The 15,989-nt window shown below is 38.3% G+C and overlaps 1 protein-coding gene across 5 annotated transcripts in view; it reads left to right on the top strand.

The window, feature by feature from the left end:
- Positions 1-15,989, top strand: part of POLQ (DNA polymerase theta) — a 113,805-nt gene that overhangs the window by 87,854 nt on the left and 9,962 nt on the right. For all 5 annotated transcript variants that reach the window (XR_008501519.2, XM_054481060.1, XM_054481062.2 and 2 more), the window contains one exon: positions 7,868-7,979. Coding sequence is in view for 4 of the 5 variants with exons in the window: in XM_054481060.1 (XP_054337035.1) it covers positions 7,868-7,979 (112 nt within the window). In the remaining variant the exon portion in view is untranslated. The remainder of the gene's footprint in view (positions 1-7,867; positions 7,980-15,989) is intronic.

The raw sequence follows: 15,989 nt of genomic DNA, 5'->3' as shown, positions 1-15,989 counted from the left end.
CTGCTTTTGTTTCACATTTACACTTCTAGTTCCTCATAGCTGTAGTTTTTTTTTTTTTTTGTGGAGAGGTGGGGTCTCAATTTGTTGCCCAGGCTGGTCTTGAACTCCCGGCCTCGAGTGATCCTCCCACCTTAGCCTCCCAAAGTGCTGAGATAGTAGGCATGAGCCACTGCACCCAGCCTCACAGCTGTACTTCTTGACTGGCTCATCAAGCATGGAACACTTTCTCTAACCACCTGTTTAGCACCAACACTTGTTTCTTCCACTATTTAAAAAGCCAGCTCTGTCCTCTGTCTATTTAATCCCCAGAGAGGTTCTGCATTTAGCAAGAATCAAACCCTAGGTAAAATAGATAATATTCCCATATTTAATTCTCATAACCCATGAGATAGCTATTATTATTACTATCACCATTTTATAGAGGAGGAAACTGAAGCACAGAAAGTAACTTGCTTAAGGTCATGCAGCTATAAGTGGTAGACCAAGAATAAATTCAGAATGCCAGAACTTGGGCACCCGACTTCCTATCCAACACACTTATCCGCTGGAGACAACTGCTTCTATTTAACAGACTCCTGCATGATTTAATAGTGTTTATGCTATACCAGTTTTTGTTTGTGTCACCATGCACTGAACCACCTAATCCCTGAGCCTTGCTGAGATCTCAGACAGCACTAAGCAACATGAGTTAAAAAAAAAAAAACAACAGGAGTAACAACAAAACAAAATGTGAAAAAGAAAAAAAGGAAAGGAAAAAAGCATTAAAAACTTGCTGGTGGGGGCGGTTCCAAGATGGCCGAATAGGAACAGCTCCAGTCTACAGTTCCCAGCGTAAGCAAAGCAGAAGACAGGTGATTTCTGCATTTCCAACTGAGGTACCAGGTTCATCTCACTGGGGCTTATTGGACAGTGGGTGCAGGACAGCGGGTGCAGCCCACTGAGCATGAGCCGAAGCAGGGCGAGGCATCGCCTCACCTGGGAAGCACAAGGGGTCAAGGAATTCCCTTTCCTAGCCAAGGGAAGCTGTGACAGATGGCACCTGGAAAATCGGGTCACTCCCATCCTAATACTGTGCTTTTCCAAGGGTCTTAGCAAACGGCACATCAAGAGATTATATCCTGTGCATGGCTCAGAGGGTACCATGCCCACGGAGCCTCGCTGATTGCTAGCACAGCAGTCTGAGATCGAACTGCAAGGCGGCAGTGAGGCTGGGGGAGGGGCGCCCGCCAGTGCTGAGGCTTGAGTAGGTAAACAAAGAGGCCAGGAAGCTTGAACTGGGTGGAGCCCACCGCAGCTCAAGGAGGCCTGCCTGCCTCTGTAGACTCCACCTCTGGGGGCAGGACATAGCCAAACAAAAGGCAGCAGAAACCTCTGCAGACTTAAATGTCCCTGTCGGACAGCTTTGAAGAGAGTAGTGGTTCTCCCCACATGGAGTTTGAGATTTGAGAACGGACAGACTGCCTCCTCAAGTGGGTCCCTGACCCCCGAGTAGCCTAACTGGGAGGCACCCCCCCAGTAGGGGCAGGCTGACACCTCACATGGCCAGTTACCCCTCTGAGACAAAGCTTCCAGAGGAGTGATCAGGCAGCAACATTTGCTATTCAGCAATATTCACTGTTCTGCAGCTTCTGCTGCTGATCCCGAGGCAAACAGGGTCTGGAGTGGACCTCCAGCAAACTCCAACAGACCTGCAGCTGAGGGCCCTGACTGTTACAAGGAAAACTAACAAACAGAAAGGACATCCACACCAAAACCCCATCTGTACGTCACCATCATCAAAGACCAAAGGTAGATAAAACCACAAAGATGGGGAAAAAACAGAGCAGAAAAGCTGAAAATTCTAAACATCAGAGTGCCTCTCCCCTCCAAAGGAACTCAGCTCCTCGCCAGCAATGGAACAAAGCTGGACAGAGAATGACTTTGATGAGTTGAGAGAAGAAGGCTTCAGACAATCAAACTTCTCCAAGCTAAAGGAGGAAGTTCGAACCCATTGCAAAGAAGCTAAAAACCTTGAAAAAAGATTAGACAAATGGCTAACTAGAATAACCAGTGTAGAGAAGTCCTTAAATGACCTGATGAAGCTGAAAACCATGGCACGAGAACTACGTGATGAATGCACAAGCTTCAGTAGCCAATTCGATCAACTGGAAGAAAGGTTATTAGTGATTGAAGATCAAATGAATGAAATGAAGCAAGAAGAGAAGTTTAGAGAAAAAAAATAAAAAGAACAAAGCCTCCAAGAAATACGGGACTATGTGAAGACCAAATCTACATCTGATTGGTGTACGTGAAAGTGACGGGGAGAATGGAACCAAGTTGGAAAACACTCTGCAGAATATTATCCAGGAGAACTTCCCCAATCTAGCAAGGCAGGCCAACATTCAAATTCAGGAAATCCAGAGAACACCACAAAGATACTCCTCGAGAAGAGCAACTCCAAGACACATAATTGTCAGATTCACCAAAGTTGAAATGAAGGAAAAAATGTTAAGGGCAGCCAGAGAGAAAGGTCGGGTTACCCACAAAGGGAAGCCCATCAGACTAACAGCTGATCTCTCGGCAGAAATTCTACAAGCCAGAAGAGAGTGGGGGCCAATATTCAACATTCTTAAAGGAAAGAATTTTCAACCCAGAATTTCATATCAAGCCAAACTAAGCTTCATAAGTGAAGGAGAAATAAAATCCTTAACAGACAAGCAAATGCTGAGAGATTTTGTCACCACCAGGCCTGCCCTAAAAGAGCTCCTGAAGGAAGCACTAAACATGGAAAGGAACAACCTGTACCAGCCACTGCAAAATCATGCCAAATTGTAAAGACCATCGAGGCTAGGAAGAAACTGCATCAACTAATGAGCAAAATAACCAGCTAAGATTATAATAACAGGATCAAATTCACACATAATAATATTAACCTTAAATGTAAATGGGCTAAATGCTCCAGTTAGAAGACACAGACTGGCAAATTGGATAAAGAGTCAAGACCCATCAGTGTGCTGTATTCAGGAGACGCATCTCACGTGCAGAGACACACATAGGCTCAAAATAAAGGGATGGAGGAAGATCTACCAAGCAAATGGAAAACAAAAAAAGGCAGGGGTTGCAATCCTAGTCTCTGATAAAACAGACTTTAAACCAACAAAGATCAAAAGAGACAAAGAAGGCCATTACATAATGGTGAAGGGATCAATTCAACAAGAAGAGCTAACTATCCTAAATATATATGCACCCAATACAGGAGCACCCAGATTCATAAAGCAAGTCCTGAGTGACCTACAAAGAGACTTAGACTCCCACACAATAATAAAAGGAGATTTTAACACCCCACTGTCAACATTAGACAGACCAATGAGACAGAAAGTTAACAAGGATATCCAGGAATTGAACTCAGCTCTGCACCAAGCGGACCTAATAGACATCTACAGAACTCTCTACCCCAGATCAACAAAATATACATTCTTCTCAGCATCACATGGCACTTATTCCAAAATTGACCACATAGTTGGAAGTAAAGCACCCCTCAGCAAATGTAAAAGAACAGAAATTATAACAAACTGTCTCTCAGGCAACAGTGCAATCAAACTAGAACTCAGGATTAAGAAAGTCACTCAAAACCGCTCAACTACATGGAAACTGAACAACTTGCTCCTGAATGGCTACTGGGTACATAACAAAATGCAGGCAGAAATAAAGATGTTCTTTGAAACCAATGAGAACAAAGACACAACATACCAGAATCTCTGGGACACATTTAAAGCAGTGTGTAGAAGGAAATGTGTAGCACTAAATGCCCACAAGAGAAAGCAGGAAAGATCTAAAACTGACACCCTAACATCACAATTAAAAGAACTAGAGAAGCAAGAGCAAACATTCAAAAGCTAGTAGAAGGCAAGAAATAACTAAGATCAGAGCAGAACTGAAGGAGATAGAGACACAAAAAAACCCTTCAAAAAATCAGTGAATCCAGGAGCTGGTTTTTGGAAAAGATCAACAAAATTGAGACCACTAGCAAGACTAATAAAGAAGAACAGAGAGAAGAATCAAATAGATGCAACAAAAAGTGATAAAGGAGATATCACCATCTATCTCACAGAAATACAAACTACCATCAGAGAATACCATAAACACCTCTATGCAAATAAACTAGAAAATCTAGAAGAAATGGATAAATTCCTGGACACATACACCCTCCCAAGACTAAACCAGGAAGAAGTTGAATCTCTGAATAGACCAATAACAGGCTCTGAAATTGAGGCAATAATTAATAGCCTACCAACCAAAAAAAGTCCAGGACCACATGGATTCACAGCCTAATTCTACCAGAGGTGCAAGGAGGAGCTGGTACCATTCCTTCTGAAACTATTCCAATCAATAGAAAAAGAGGGAGTCCTCCCTAACTCATTTTATGAGGCCAGCATCATCCTGATACCAAAGCCTGGCAGAGACACAACAAAAAAAGAGAATTTTAGACCAATATCCCTGATGAACATCGATGAAAAAATCCTCAATAAAATACTGGCAAACCGAATCCGGCAGCACCTCAAAAAGCTTATCCGTCATGATCAAGTGGGCTTCATCCCTGGGATGCAAGGCTGGTTCAACATATGCAAATCAATAAACATAATCCAGCATATAAACAGAATCAGAGACAAAAACCACATGATTATCTCAATAGATGAAGAAAAGGCCTTTGACAAAATTCAACAGCCCTTCATGCTAAAAACCCTCAATGAATAGGTATTGATGGGATGTATCTCAAAATAATAAGAGCTATTTGTGACAAACCCACAGCCAATATCATACTGAATGGGCAAAAACTGGAAGCATTCCCTTTGAAAACTGGCACAAGACAGCGATGCCCTCTCTCACCACTCCTATTCAACATAGTGTTGGAAGTTCTGGCCAGAGCAATCAGGCAGGAGAAAGAAATAAAGGGTATTCAATTAGGAAAAGAGGAAGTCAAATTGTCCCTGTTTGCAGATGACATGATTGTATATCTAGAAAACCCCATCGTCTCAGCCCAAAATCTCCTTAAGCTGATAAGCGACTTCAGCAATGTCTCAGGATACAAAATCAATGTGCAAAAATCACAGCATTCCTATACACCAGTAACAGACAAACAGAGAGCCAAATCGTGAGTGAACTCCCATTCACAATTGCTTCAAAGACAATAAAATACCTAGGAATCCAACTTACAAGGGATGTGAAGGACCTCTTCAAGGAGAACTACAAGCCACTGCTCAAAGAAAGGAGGACACAAACAAATGCAAGAATAGTCCATGCTCATGGATAGGAAGAATCAATATCGTGAAAATGGCCATACTGCCCAAGGTAATTTATAAATTCAATGCCATCCCCATCAAGCTACCAATGACTTTCTTCACAGAATTGGAAAAAACTACTTTAAAGTTCATATGAAACCAAAAGAGAGCCCGCATTGCCAAGTCAATCCTAAGCCAAGAGAACAAAGCTGGAGGCATCACGCTACCTGACTTCAAACTATACTACAAGGCTACAGTAACCAAAACAGCATGGTACTGATACCAAGACAGAGATATAGACCAATGGAACAGAACAGAGCCCTCAGAAATAATACCACAGCTGATCTGATGATCTACAACCATCTGATCTTTGATAAACCTGACAAAAACAAGAAATGGGGAAAGGATTCCCTATTTAATAAATGATGCTGGCAAAACTGGCTAGTCATATGTAGAAAGCTGAAACTGGATCCCTTCCTTACACCTTATACAAAAATTAATTCAAGATGGATTAAAGACTTAAATGTTAGACCTAAAACCATAAAAACCCTAGAGGAAAACCTAGGCAATATCATTCAGGACGTAGGCATGGGCAAGGACTTCATGTCTAAAACACCAAAAGCAATGGCAACAAAAGGCAAAATTGACAAATGGGATCTAATTAAACTCAAGAGCTTCTGCACAGCAAAATAAACTACCATCAGAGTGAATAGGCAACCTACAGAATGGGAGAAAATTTTTGCAATCTACTCATCTGACAAAGGGCTAATATCCAGAATCTACAAGGAACTCAAACAAATTTACAAGGAAGAAACAAACAACCCTATCAAAAAGTGGGCAAAGGATATGAACAGACACTTCTCAAAAGAAGACATTTATGCACCCAACAGACACATGAAAAAATGCTCGTCATCACTGGCCATCAGAGAAATCCAAATCAAAACCGCAAGGAGATACCATCTCACACCAGTTAGAATGGCGATCAGTAAAAAGTCAGGAAACAACAGGTGCTGGAGAGGATGTGGAGAAATAGGAACACTTTTACACTGTTGGTGGCACTGTAAACCAGTTCAACCATTGTGGAAGACAGTGTGGCGATTCCTCAGGGATCTAGAACTAGAAATACCATTTGACCCAGCCATCCCATTACTGGTATATACCCAAAGGATTATAAATCATGCTGCTATAAAGGCACATGCACACGTGTGTTTATTGTGGCACTGTTCACAATAGCAAAGACTTGGAACCAACCCAAATGCCCATCAATGATAGACTGGATTAAGAAAATGTGGCCCATATACACCATGGAATACTATGCAGCCGTAATGAGTTCATGTCCTTTGTAGGGACATGGATGAAACTGGAAACCATCATTCTGAGCAAACTATCACAAGGACAAAAAACCAAACACCGCATGTTCTCACTCATAGGTGGGAACTGAATAATGAGAACACTTGGAGACAGGGCAGGGAACATCACACACCAGGGCCCGTTGTGGGGTTGGGGGAGAGGGGAGCGATAGCATTAGGAGATACACCTGATATAAATGTCAAGTTAATATAAATGTCATGTTGGTGCAGCACACCAACATGGCAAGTGTATACATATGTAATAAACCTGCACATTGTGCACATGTACCCTAGAACTTAAAGTATAATTAACAAATAATAATAAAAAAGTGAAAAAATAAAAAATAAAATAAAAAATTTGGGGATGGTGGTAGACTTTAGTTAGCTTATCATGTTGAAAGTTTTTTTGGAATTCTGACAATCATGCAAGTTATCTTTTTAGATTTTATTTAATGATATACAGAGCTTGCTTTATGTCAGTTTCCTACAGTTATAAGTAATAACTCATTTAAACCTAACAATCCCATGATGTAGATATTACTGTCTTCATTTTGTAGATGAAGAAATTAAGATACAAATTGGTTAAGTGACTTGTGCAAGATTATAATTTTGTGATTGATAGAGCTAGGCTTTGAACGCCAGCCATCCTTATGATTAAATCAGACTTTCTTTAATTGCCTATTTAGATCATTTCCCTTCACTACTCCCGAAATTTTCTTAGGAGTTTTTTGTTTGTATTTAAGTGAATTAAATTCTGCAGTTGTGGCATTTTAGGTGGCTACAAGGTGAGGAGGATATTTTTTTCCAGTTAAGTCTTTGTCATAACGTCACAAAGACTACTCTTTCTACGCTTCAAGTCTTCTTCAAAGGCAAGAAGAGGGATGTTTGTAATGCTTCTCTTCCCTGACTCCTAGGCACTTGAAGTGGAAGTTAATGAAGTTCTGTGAGGAGTAAAAAGTTGCTATAAAGACTGCTGGATAAAGGACAAATAGTCAAAAATAAATTTTTCCTTAGATCACACATACGTATTCATTCATACTCCCTCCTGCCCTCCTCTCTCTCTCTCAAAAAGTAATGCTGAAAGGCAGAAAAGATGTTTGCTGGATATCAGTCTCTGTGGATCTAACCCACCAAAAGCAATCTAATCATTTTTTCACTCACTATGAAATAAAAAGTTTGCCAAAATTCCCATCCTAATGAACCCTTTTATTTGCATTTTATGTACTTATAACCTTTATTTGTTGGATGACTCCCTTTCAGATTTGCTATGGGATCATTTATGGAATGGGAGCTAAATCTTTGGGAGAGCAGATGGGCATTAAAGAAAATGATGCTGCATGCTATATTGACTCCTTCAAATCCAGATACACAGGTAATTTATCTTCTAGATAGTATTCTTTTCAACCATCTTACCATATTATATTTTTAAAAATTTGTGTAATGGAATTTTCTTTTGAAATATCTATTAGTCAGAAGTTTTCATCAGGCATTGTTAAGGGTAAATAATATTAACCTTATAATCACTTACTACGATGTAATAATGTTATTTCATATTTTTCATTAAAGTAGGAACGGAATAGTAAAATGTAGTTGATGTAAATCTACTGTGTCATTGTGAACAACCCATAAAATCTAGGAGTTGACTTGCGCTTTGGTTTAGATAGCTGTAGTTTGAAACAGTAAACTATTGAGTATATATACTAGGAACTCTGATAATTGCTGATTAAATATATGAGGAATTCTGAGAACAATTGCTGTTATAGAGCAGTTTGAGTATTGTCTTAAATGATCTTTTTTGCCTGTTTGTTGTGGTATAATTTACGTATAATAATTAGATTCACCCTGAAAACGGTATATAGTTCTGTGAATTTTGACAAATGCATATGGTCATAAAATTTACACCACAACCAAGATATAGAACCATTACTCTATCATCCCAAAAAGTTCTTTTATGCTCTTTTTAAATCAACCCTGTCCCTTATCCCCATTGGTACTGAAGCAAACAATACAGTACTGGGCATGGTGGCTCACGTCTGTAATCCCAGCACTTTGGGAGGCCGAGGTGGGCAGATCACGAGGTCAAGAGATCGAGACCATCTTGGCCAACATGGTGAAACCCCATCTCTACCAAAAATACAAAAATTACCTGGGCGTGGTGGCATGCACCTGCAAGCCCCAGCTACTCGGAGGCTGAGGCAGGAGAATTGCTTGAACCTGGGAGGCGGAGGTGCAGTGAGCCGAGATCGCACCATTGCACTCCAGCCTGGGGGTCAAGAATGAAACTCCATCCCCAAAAATAAAATAAAATAAGAAATGAGAAGAATCAAGCAGAAATTCTGAAGTAGGAAAATACAATTGATATACTGAAGAGTATCAGAGTCTCTTAATATAGCAGAATTATTCAAGCAGAAGAATTACTGAGTTTGAAGACAGGCTATTTGGAAATTCACAGAGGAGACAAAAAACTATTAAAAAGGATGAAGCACACCTGTAATATCAGAAAATAGCTTCAAAAGGGCAAATCTAAGAGTTACTGGCCTTAAGGAGGAGTAGAGAAGGAGATAGGAGTAGACAGTGTATTCAGAGGGATAATAAAGAACTTTCCAAACCTAGGGAAAGATATCAATATTCAAGTAAAAGAAAGTTATAGAACAGATTTAACCCAAAGAAGACTGCCTCAAGACATGTAACAATCAAACTCCCAAAGGTCAAGGATAAAGAAAGGATCCTAAAAGCAGCAATAGAAAATAATCAAATAATATACAATGGAGCTTCAATATGTCTGGCAGCAGAGTTTTTAGTGGCATGAAGTGCCGAAGGAAAAACAGCTTTTACCCTGGAATAATATATCAGGCAAAAATACTAATATCCTTCAAACATGAAGGAGAAATAAAGACTTTCTCAGACAAATGAAAGCTGAGGGATTTCATCAACACCAGAGTTGTCCTACAAGAAATGCCAAAAAGAGTTCTACAATTAGAAAGAAAAGGATGTTAATGAGCAATAACAAATCATCTAAAGGTACAGAACTCACTGGTAATATTAAGTACGCAGAGAGACACAGACTATTATAACATTGTAATTGTGATATATAAACTATTATCTTAAATAGAAAGATAAAAATATTAATCAAAAATAACTGTAACAGCCTTTCAAGACATTGGCAGTATAATACGATATAAATATAAACAACAAAAAAGTTAAAACGTGGGCCAGGCGCGGTGGGTCACACCTGTAATCCCAGCAATTTGGGAGGCAGAGACAGGCAGATCACCTGAGGTCAGGAGTTCAAGGCCAACACGGTGAAACCCCATCTCTACAAAAAAATACAAAAATTAACCTGACATGGTGGTAGGTGCCTGTAATCCTAGCTACTTGGGAGGCTGAGGTGAAAGAATCACTTGAACCCGGGAGGCGGAGGTTGCAGTGAGCCAAGATTGCACCATTGCACTCCAGCCTGGGAGACAGGGTGAGACTCTTTCTCAAAAAAAAAAAAAAAAAAGGGTTATAAGACATTATTTGCAAGTCTCATGGTAACCTCAAATAAAAAAACATACAACAGATACACAAAAACTAAAAAGCAAGAAATTAAATCATACCACCAGAAAAAATCACCTTTATTAAAAGGAAGACAGGAATGAAGGAAAGAAGGAGGAAAAAAAAACACAAAACAACCAGTAAACAACAAAATGATGTTGTCCTTAACTGTCAATAATAACATTGCATGTAAATGAACTAAACTTTCCAATAAAAAGACATAGAGTGGCTGGATAGATTTTTTAAAAAAAGAAAAACAAGACCCAGTGATCTGTTGCCTACAAGAAACACATTTCACCTCTAAAGATATAGACTGAAAATAAAGGGACGGAAAAGAGATTCCATCCCAATAAAAACCAAAAAAGATCAAGAGTAGCTATACTATTTATCAGACAAAATAGATTTCAAGACAAAAACTGTGGAAAGAGACAAGGTCATTATATAATGTCTTTTACATTATATAATACTCCTTTTGAGTCAGTTAAGCAAGAGAATATAAGAATTGTAATATGCACCCAGTATTGGAGCACCTGGACATATAAAACAAATATCATTAGAGCTAAAGAGAGAGAGAGAGCCCAATAATAATAACTGGAGATTTCAACACCCCTCTTTGAGCAGTGGACAGATATTCCAGACAGAAAATCAACAAAGAAATTATACTAAATCTGCACTATAGACCAAATGGACCTAATAGATATTTACAGAACATTTCATTTAATGGCCACACAATACACATTCTTCTCCTCAGCACATGGATTATTCTCTAGGATAGACTATATGTTAGATAACAAAACAAGTTTTAAAATATTCAAAAAGTTAATATCAAGTATCTACTCTGACCACAATGGAATAAAACTAGAAATCACTAACAAGGAATTTTGGAAACTATACAAACATGGAAATTAAACAATATGCTCTTGAGTGACCAGTGAGTCAATTAAAAAATTAAGAAAGAAAATTTAAAATTTCTTGAAACAAATGACAATGGAAATACAACACACCAACACCTATGAGATACAGCAAAAGCAGTGCTAAGAAGGAAGTTTATAGCTATAAGTGCCTACATTAAAAAAAAAAAAGAAGAAAAACTTCAAATAACCTAAAATGCATCTTAAAGAACTAGAAAAATAAGAGCAAGGCAAATCCAAAATTAGTAGAGGAAAAGAAATAATAAAGATCAGAGCAAAAGTAAAGAATGAAATTGAAACAAAGAATACAAAAAAACAACAAAACAAAAAGTTGGTTATTGGTTTTTTTTTTTTGAGATGGAGTCTTGCTCTGTCACCCAAGCTGGTGGGCAGTGGCGTGATCTTGGCTCACTGCAACATCCGCCTCCGAGGTTCAAGCAATTTTCCTGTCTCAGCCTCCCAAGTAGCTGGGATTACAGGTATGCGCCACCATGCCTGGCTAGTTTTTGTATTTTTAGTAGAGACAGCGTTTTGCCATGTTGGCCAGGTTGGTCATGAACTCCTGGCCTCAAGTGATCTGCCCATCTTGGCCTCCCAAAGTGCTGGGATTACAGGCTTGAGCCACTGCACCTGGCCTGAAAATAAGTTGGTTTTTTGAAAACATAAAATTGACACACCTTTAGCCAGACTAAGAAAAAAGGAGAAGATCCAAATCAATAAAATCAGAAATGAAAAAGGAGACAGCACAATGAATACTCCGGAAATTCAAAGGATCATTAGTGGCTACTGAGCAGCTATATGCCAGTAATTTGGAAAATCTAGAAGAAATGGGTAAATTCCTAGACATATGCAACCTGCCAAGATTGAACCATGAAGAAATCTAAAACCTGACGAGTCTAAGAACAAATAATGAGATCGAAGCCATAATAAAAAGTCTTCCACAAAGAAAAGCCTGGGGCTCAATGGCTTCCCTGCTGAATTCTACCAACAATTTAAATAACTAATACCAATCCTACTGAAACTGTTCTGGAAAATAGGGGAGGAGAGAACACTTCCAAACTCATTCTGTGAGGCCAGTATTACCCTAATACCAAAACCAGACAAAGACATAGCGAAACAAAAAAATAAAACCTACCTACTGGCCAATATTTCTGATGAAAATTGATGCAAACATCCTCAACAAAATAGTAGCAAATGGAATTCAACAACGTATTAGAAAGATCATTCATCATAACCAACCTGGGATGCAAGGATGGTTCAACATATGGAAATCTATCAATGTGATACATCATATCAACAGAATGAAGAATAAAAACAGTATCATTTCAATTGATGCTGAAAAGGCATTTGATAAAATTCAACATTCCTTCATCATGAAAACCCTCAAAAAACTGGGTTTACAAGAAACATGCCTCTACATAATAAAAACCATGTATGATAGACCCACAGCTAGTGTCACACTGAATGGGGAAAAAATGAAAGCCTTTTCTCTAAGACCTGGAACACGACAAGGATGCCCACTTTTGCTTTCATCACTGTTATTCAACATAGTACTGGAAGTCCTAGCTCGAGCAATCAGATAAGAGAAAGAAATAAAGGACATCCACATTGGAAAGGAAGAGGTCAAATTCTCCTTGTTTGTAGAAGATACAATCTTATATATCGAAAAACCTAATGACTCCATCAAAAAACTATTAGAACAGACAAACAAATTCCTTAGTACAGTTGCAGGATACAAGGTCAACATACAAACATCAGTAGCATTTGTATATGCCAGGAGCAAACAATCTGAAAAAGAAATCAGGAAAGTAATCTCATTTATAATAGCTACAAATAAAATTAAACACTTAGGAATTAGCCAAAGAAGTGAAAGATCTATGTAAGGAAAACTTATAAAATACTGATACTAGAAATTGCAGAGGACACAAAAATATGAAAAAATATTCCATGTTCATAGATTGGAAGAATCAATATTGTTAAAATGTTCATACTCCCCAAATCAATCAACAGATTTAATGCATTCCCTATCAAAATACCAATGACATTCCTCACTCTTCACAGAAATTAAAAAAAAAAAAAAGTACTACAATTTACATGGAACCACAAAAGACCTAGAATAGCCAAAGCTATCCTGTGCAAAAAGAACAAAACTGGAGAAATCACATTACCTGACTTCAAATTATGCTACAGACATATAGTAACCAAAATGACATGGTACTGGTATAAAACAGACACAAAGATCAATAGAACAGAATAGAGAACCCAGAAAGAAACCCACGCATCTACAGTGAACTCATTTTCAATAAAGGTACCAAGAACATATATTGGGGAAAAGACAGTCTCTTCAATAAATGGTGTGGGGACAACTGGATATGCAGAAGAATGAAACTGGACCCCTATCTCTCTATATATACAGAATAAAATCAAAATGGATTAAAAACTTTAAGACCTCAAATTGTGAAACTATTACAAGAAAACATGGGGGAAACTCTCCAGTATGTCAGTCTGGGCAAAGATTTCTTAAGCAATACTCACAAGTGCAGGCAACCACAGCAAAAATAGACAAATGAGATCACATCAGGTTTAAAAAAAACTGCATAGCAAAGGAAACAACCAACAAAGTGAAGAGACAGCCCACAGAATGGGAGAAAATATTTGCAGATACCCATTTGACAAGAGATTAATAAGCAGAATATATGAGGAGCTCAAATAACTCTGTAGAAAAAAAAATCTGATTTTAAAATGGACAAAAGCTCTGAATAGACATTTTTCAAATAAAGACATACAAATGGCAAACAGGTTTATGAAAAGATGCTCAACATCATTGATCATCAGAGAAATACAAATTAGAACTAGAATGTGATATCATCTCACACCAGTTAAAATGGCTTTTATCCAAAAGACAGGTGATAACAAATGCAGGTGAAGATGTAGAGAAAAAGGAACCATCATTCAATTTTGGTGGGAATGTAAATTAGTACAACTACTGTGGAGAACAGTTTGGAGGTTTCTCAAAAAACTAAAAATAGGCTGGGCGTGGTGGCTCACGCCTGTAATTCCAACACTCTGGGAGGCTGAGGCGGGTGGATCACAAGGTCAGGAGTTTGAGACCAGCCTGGCCAATATGGTGAAACCCTATCTCTACTAAATATACAAAAATTAGCCAGGCATGGTAGTGGGCACCTGTATCCCAACCACTTGGGAGGCTAAGGCAGGAGAATCGCTTGAACCGGGAGGCAGAGGTTGCAATGAGCTGAGGTCGTGCCACTGCACTCCAGCCTGGGCAACAGAGTGAGACTCCATCTCAAAAACAAAACAAACCAAAACAAAAAACTAAAAATAAAGCTATCATATGATCCAGCAATCACACTGCTAGGTACATACCCCAAAGAAAGGAAATCTGTGTACTGAAAAGATATCTGCATACACTCCCATGTTTATTGCAGCACTATTCACGATAGCCAGGATTTGGAAGCATCCTCAGTGTCCATCAGCAGATGAATGGATAAAGAAAATGTACATGTACACAATGGAGTACTATCCAGCCATAGAAAAGAAAGATCTTGTCATTTGCAACAACATGGATGGAACTGGAGGTCATTATGTTAAGTGAAATAAGCCAGGCACAGAAAGACAAACTTCACATGTTCTCAGTTATTTGTCACTCAGCTAAAAATTAAAGCAATTGAACTCATGGAGATAGAGAGTAGAGTAATGGTTACCGGAAGCTGGGAAGGGTATTGGGGTTAGGGGGTATTGTTAATAGGTACAAAGAAATAGTTAGAATGACTAAGAACTAGTATTTGCTAGCACAACAGGGTGACTATAGTTAATAATAATTAATTGTACATTTAAAGATGACTAAAAGAGTATAACTGGAATGTTTACAACACAAATGATAAATGCTTGAGATGATGAGTACTCCATTTTCCCTCATGTGATTATTATGCATTGCATGCCTGTATCATAATATCTCATGTACCCCATAAATATGTACACCTACTATGTACCCACAAAAATTAAAAATTTATGAAAAATGTAAAAGCAGGGTACAAACTGGGAAGAAATATTTGCAGTACTTCCATCGAACAAAGGATGTATATCCAGAATATATGAAGAACTTTTACCATTCAATGCTCAGAAGCTACACAGTCCGATAAATTAAAGGTCAAAAGATTTGAAGACACACTTTACCAAAGATATGAATGACCACATTAAACATTGTCATTATTTGTCATCAAGCAAAAGCAAATTGAGATGCCAAAAACAAAGAGATGTCATTACAAAAACACTAGAATGGCCAATATTAAAAACACCGTCTTTTACATTGTTCATTTTTTTGTAAAATGGTAAAACTACTTTGGAGAACAATATGGCTCTTTTGTATAAAGTTAAACATCCATTTAACTATATAACCCTGCAATTCTACTATCAGGTATTTGTGCAAGAAAAATGAAAGCATGTCCAAAGGAAGGCTCGTATGTGAATATTATAGCAGCTTTATTCACAACAGCCAGATACTGAGAACAGGCCACATGTCTATCAACAGGAAAATGTATAAACAAATTTTGTTATACCTCCACAACAGAATAGTATAGATCAAGGAATAGTAATTAAATATTGATATTCAGTACAATATTGATGATTCTTAAAAATGTTTTTCTTAGCAAAAGAAGGCAGACACAAATGAGCATATACAGTGTCATTCAATTTGTATGGTATTCATGAACATGAAAAACTTAAGAGTATCATAAAGCAGATGAGTGAGTGTCTGAGGGTGATCATGGGGCCTGACTGTATAGGGAGATGAACATGTTTCGTATCTTGTAGTAGTAGCTGCAGGGGTGTGTATATTTGTTCAGATGCCTCAAGCTGTTTAAAGTGAGTGCATTTTGTTGCATGTAAATTATACCTCAGCACTGATTTTTTTTTAA

This window comes from Pongo pygmaeus, chromosome 2 (genome assembly GCF_028885625.2).
Source record: "Pongo pygmaeus isolate AG05252 chromosome 2, NHGRI_mPonPyg2-v2.0_pri, whole genome shotgun sequence".
NCBI lineage: Eukaryota > Metazoa > Chordata > Mammalia > Primates > Hominidae > Pongo > Pongo pygmaeus.
The sequence above is the reverse complement of the archived record's forward strand: the minus strand, read 5'-3'. Positions and strand labels throughout refer to the sequence as shown.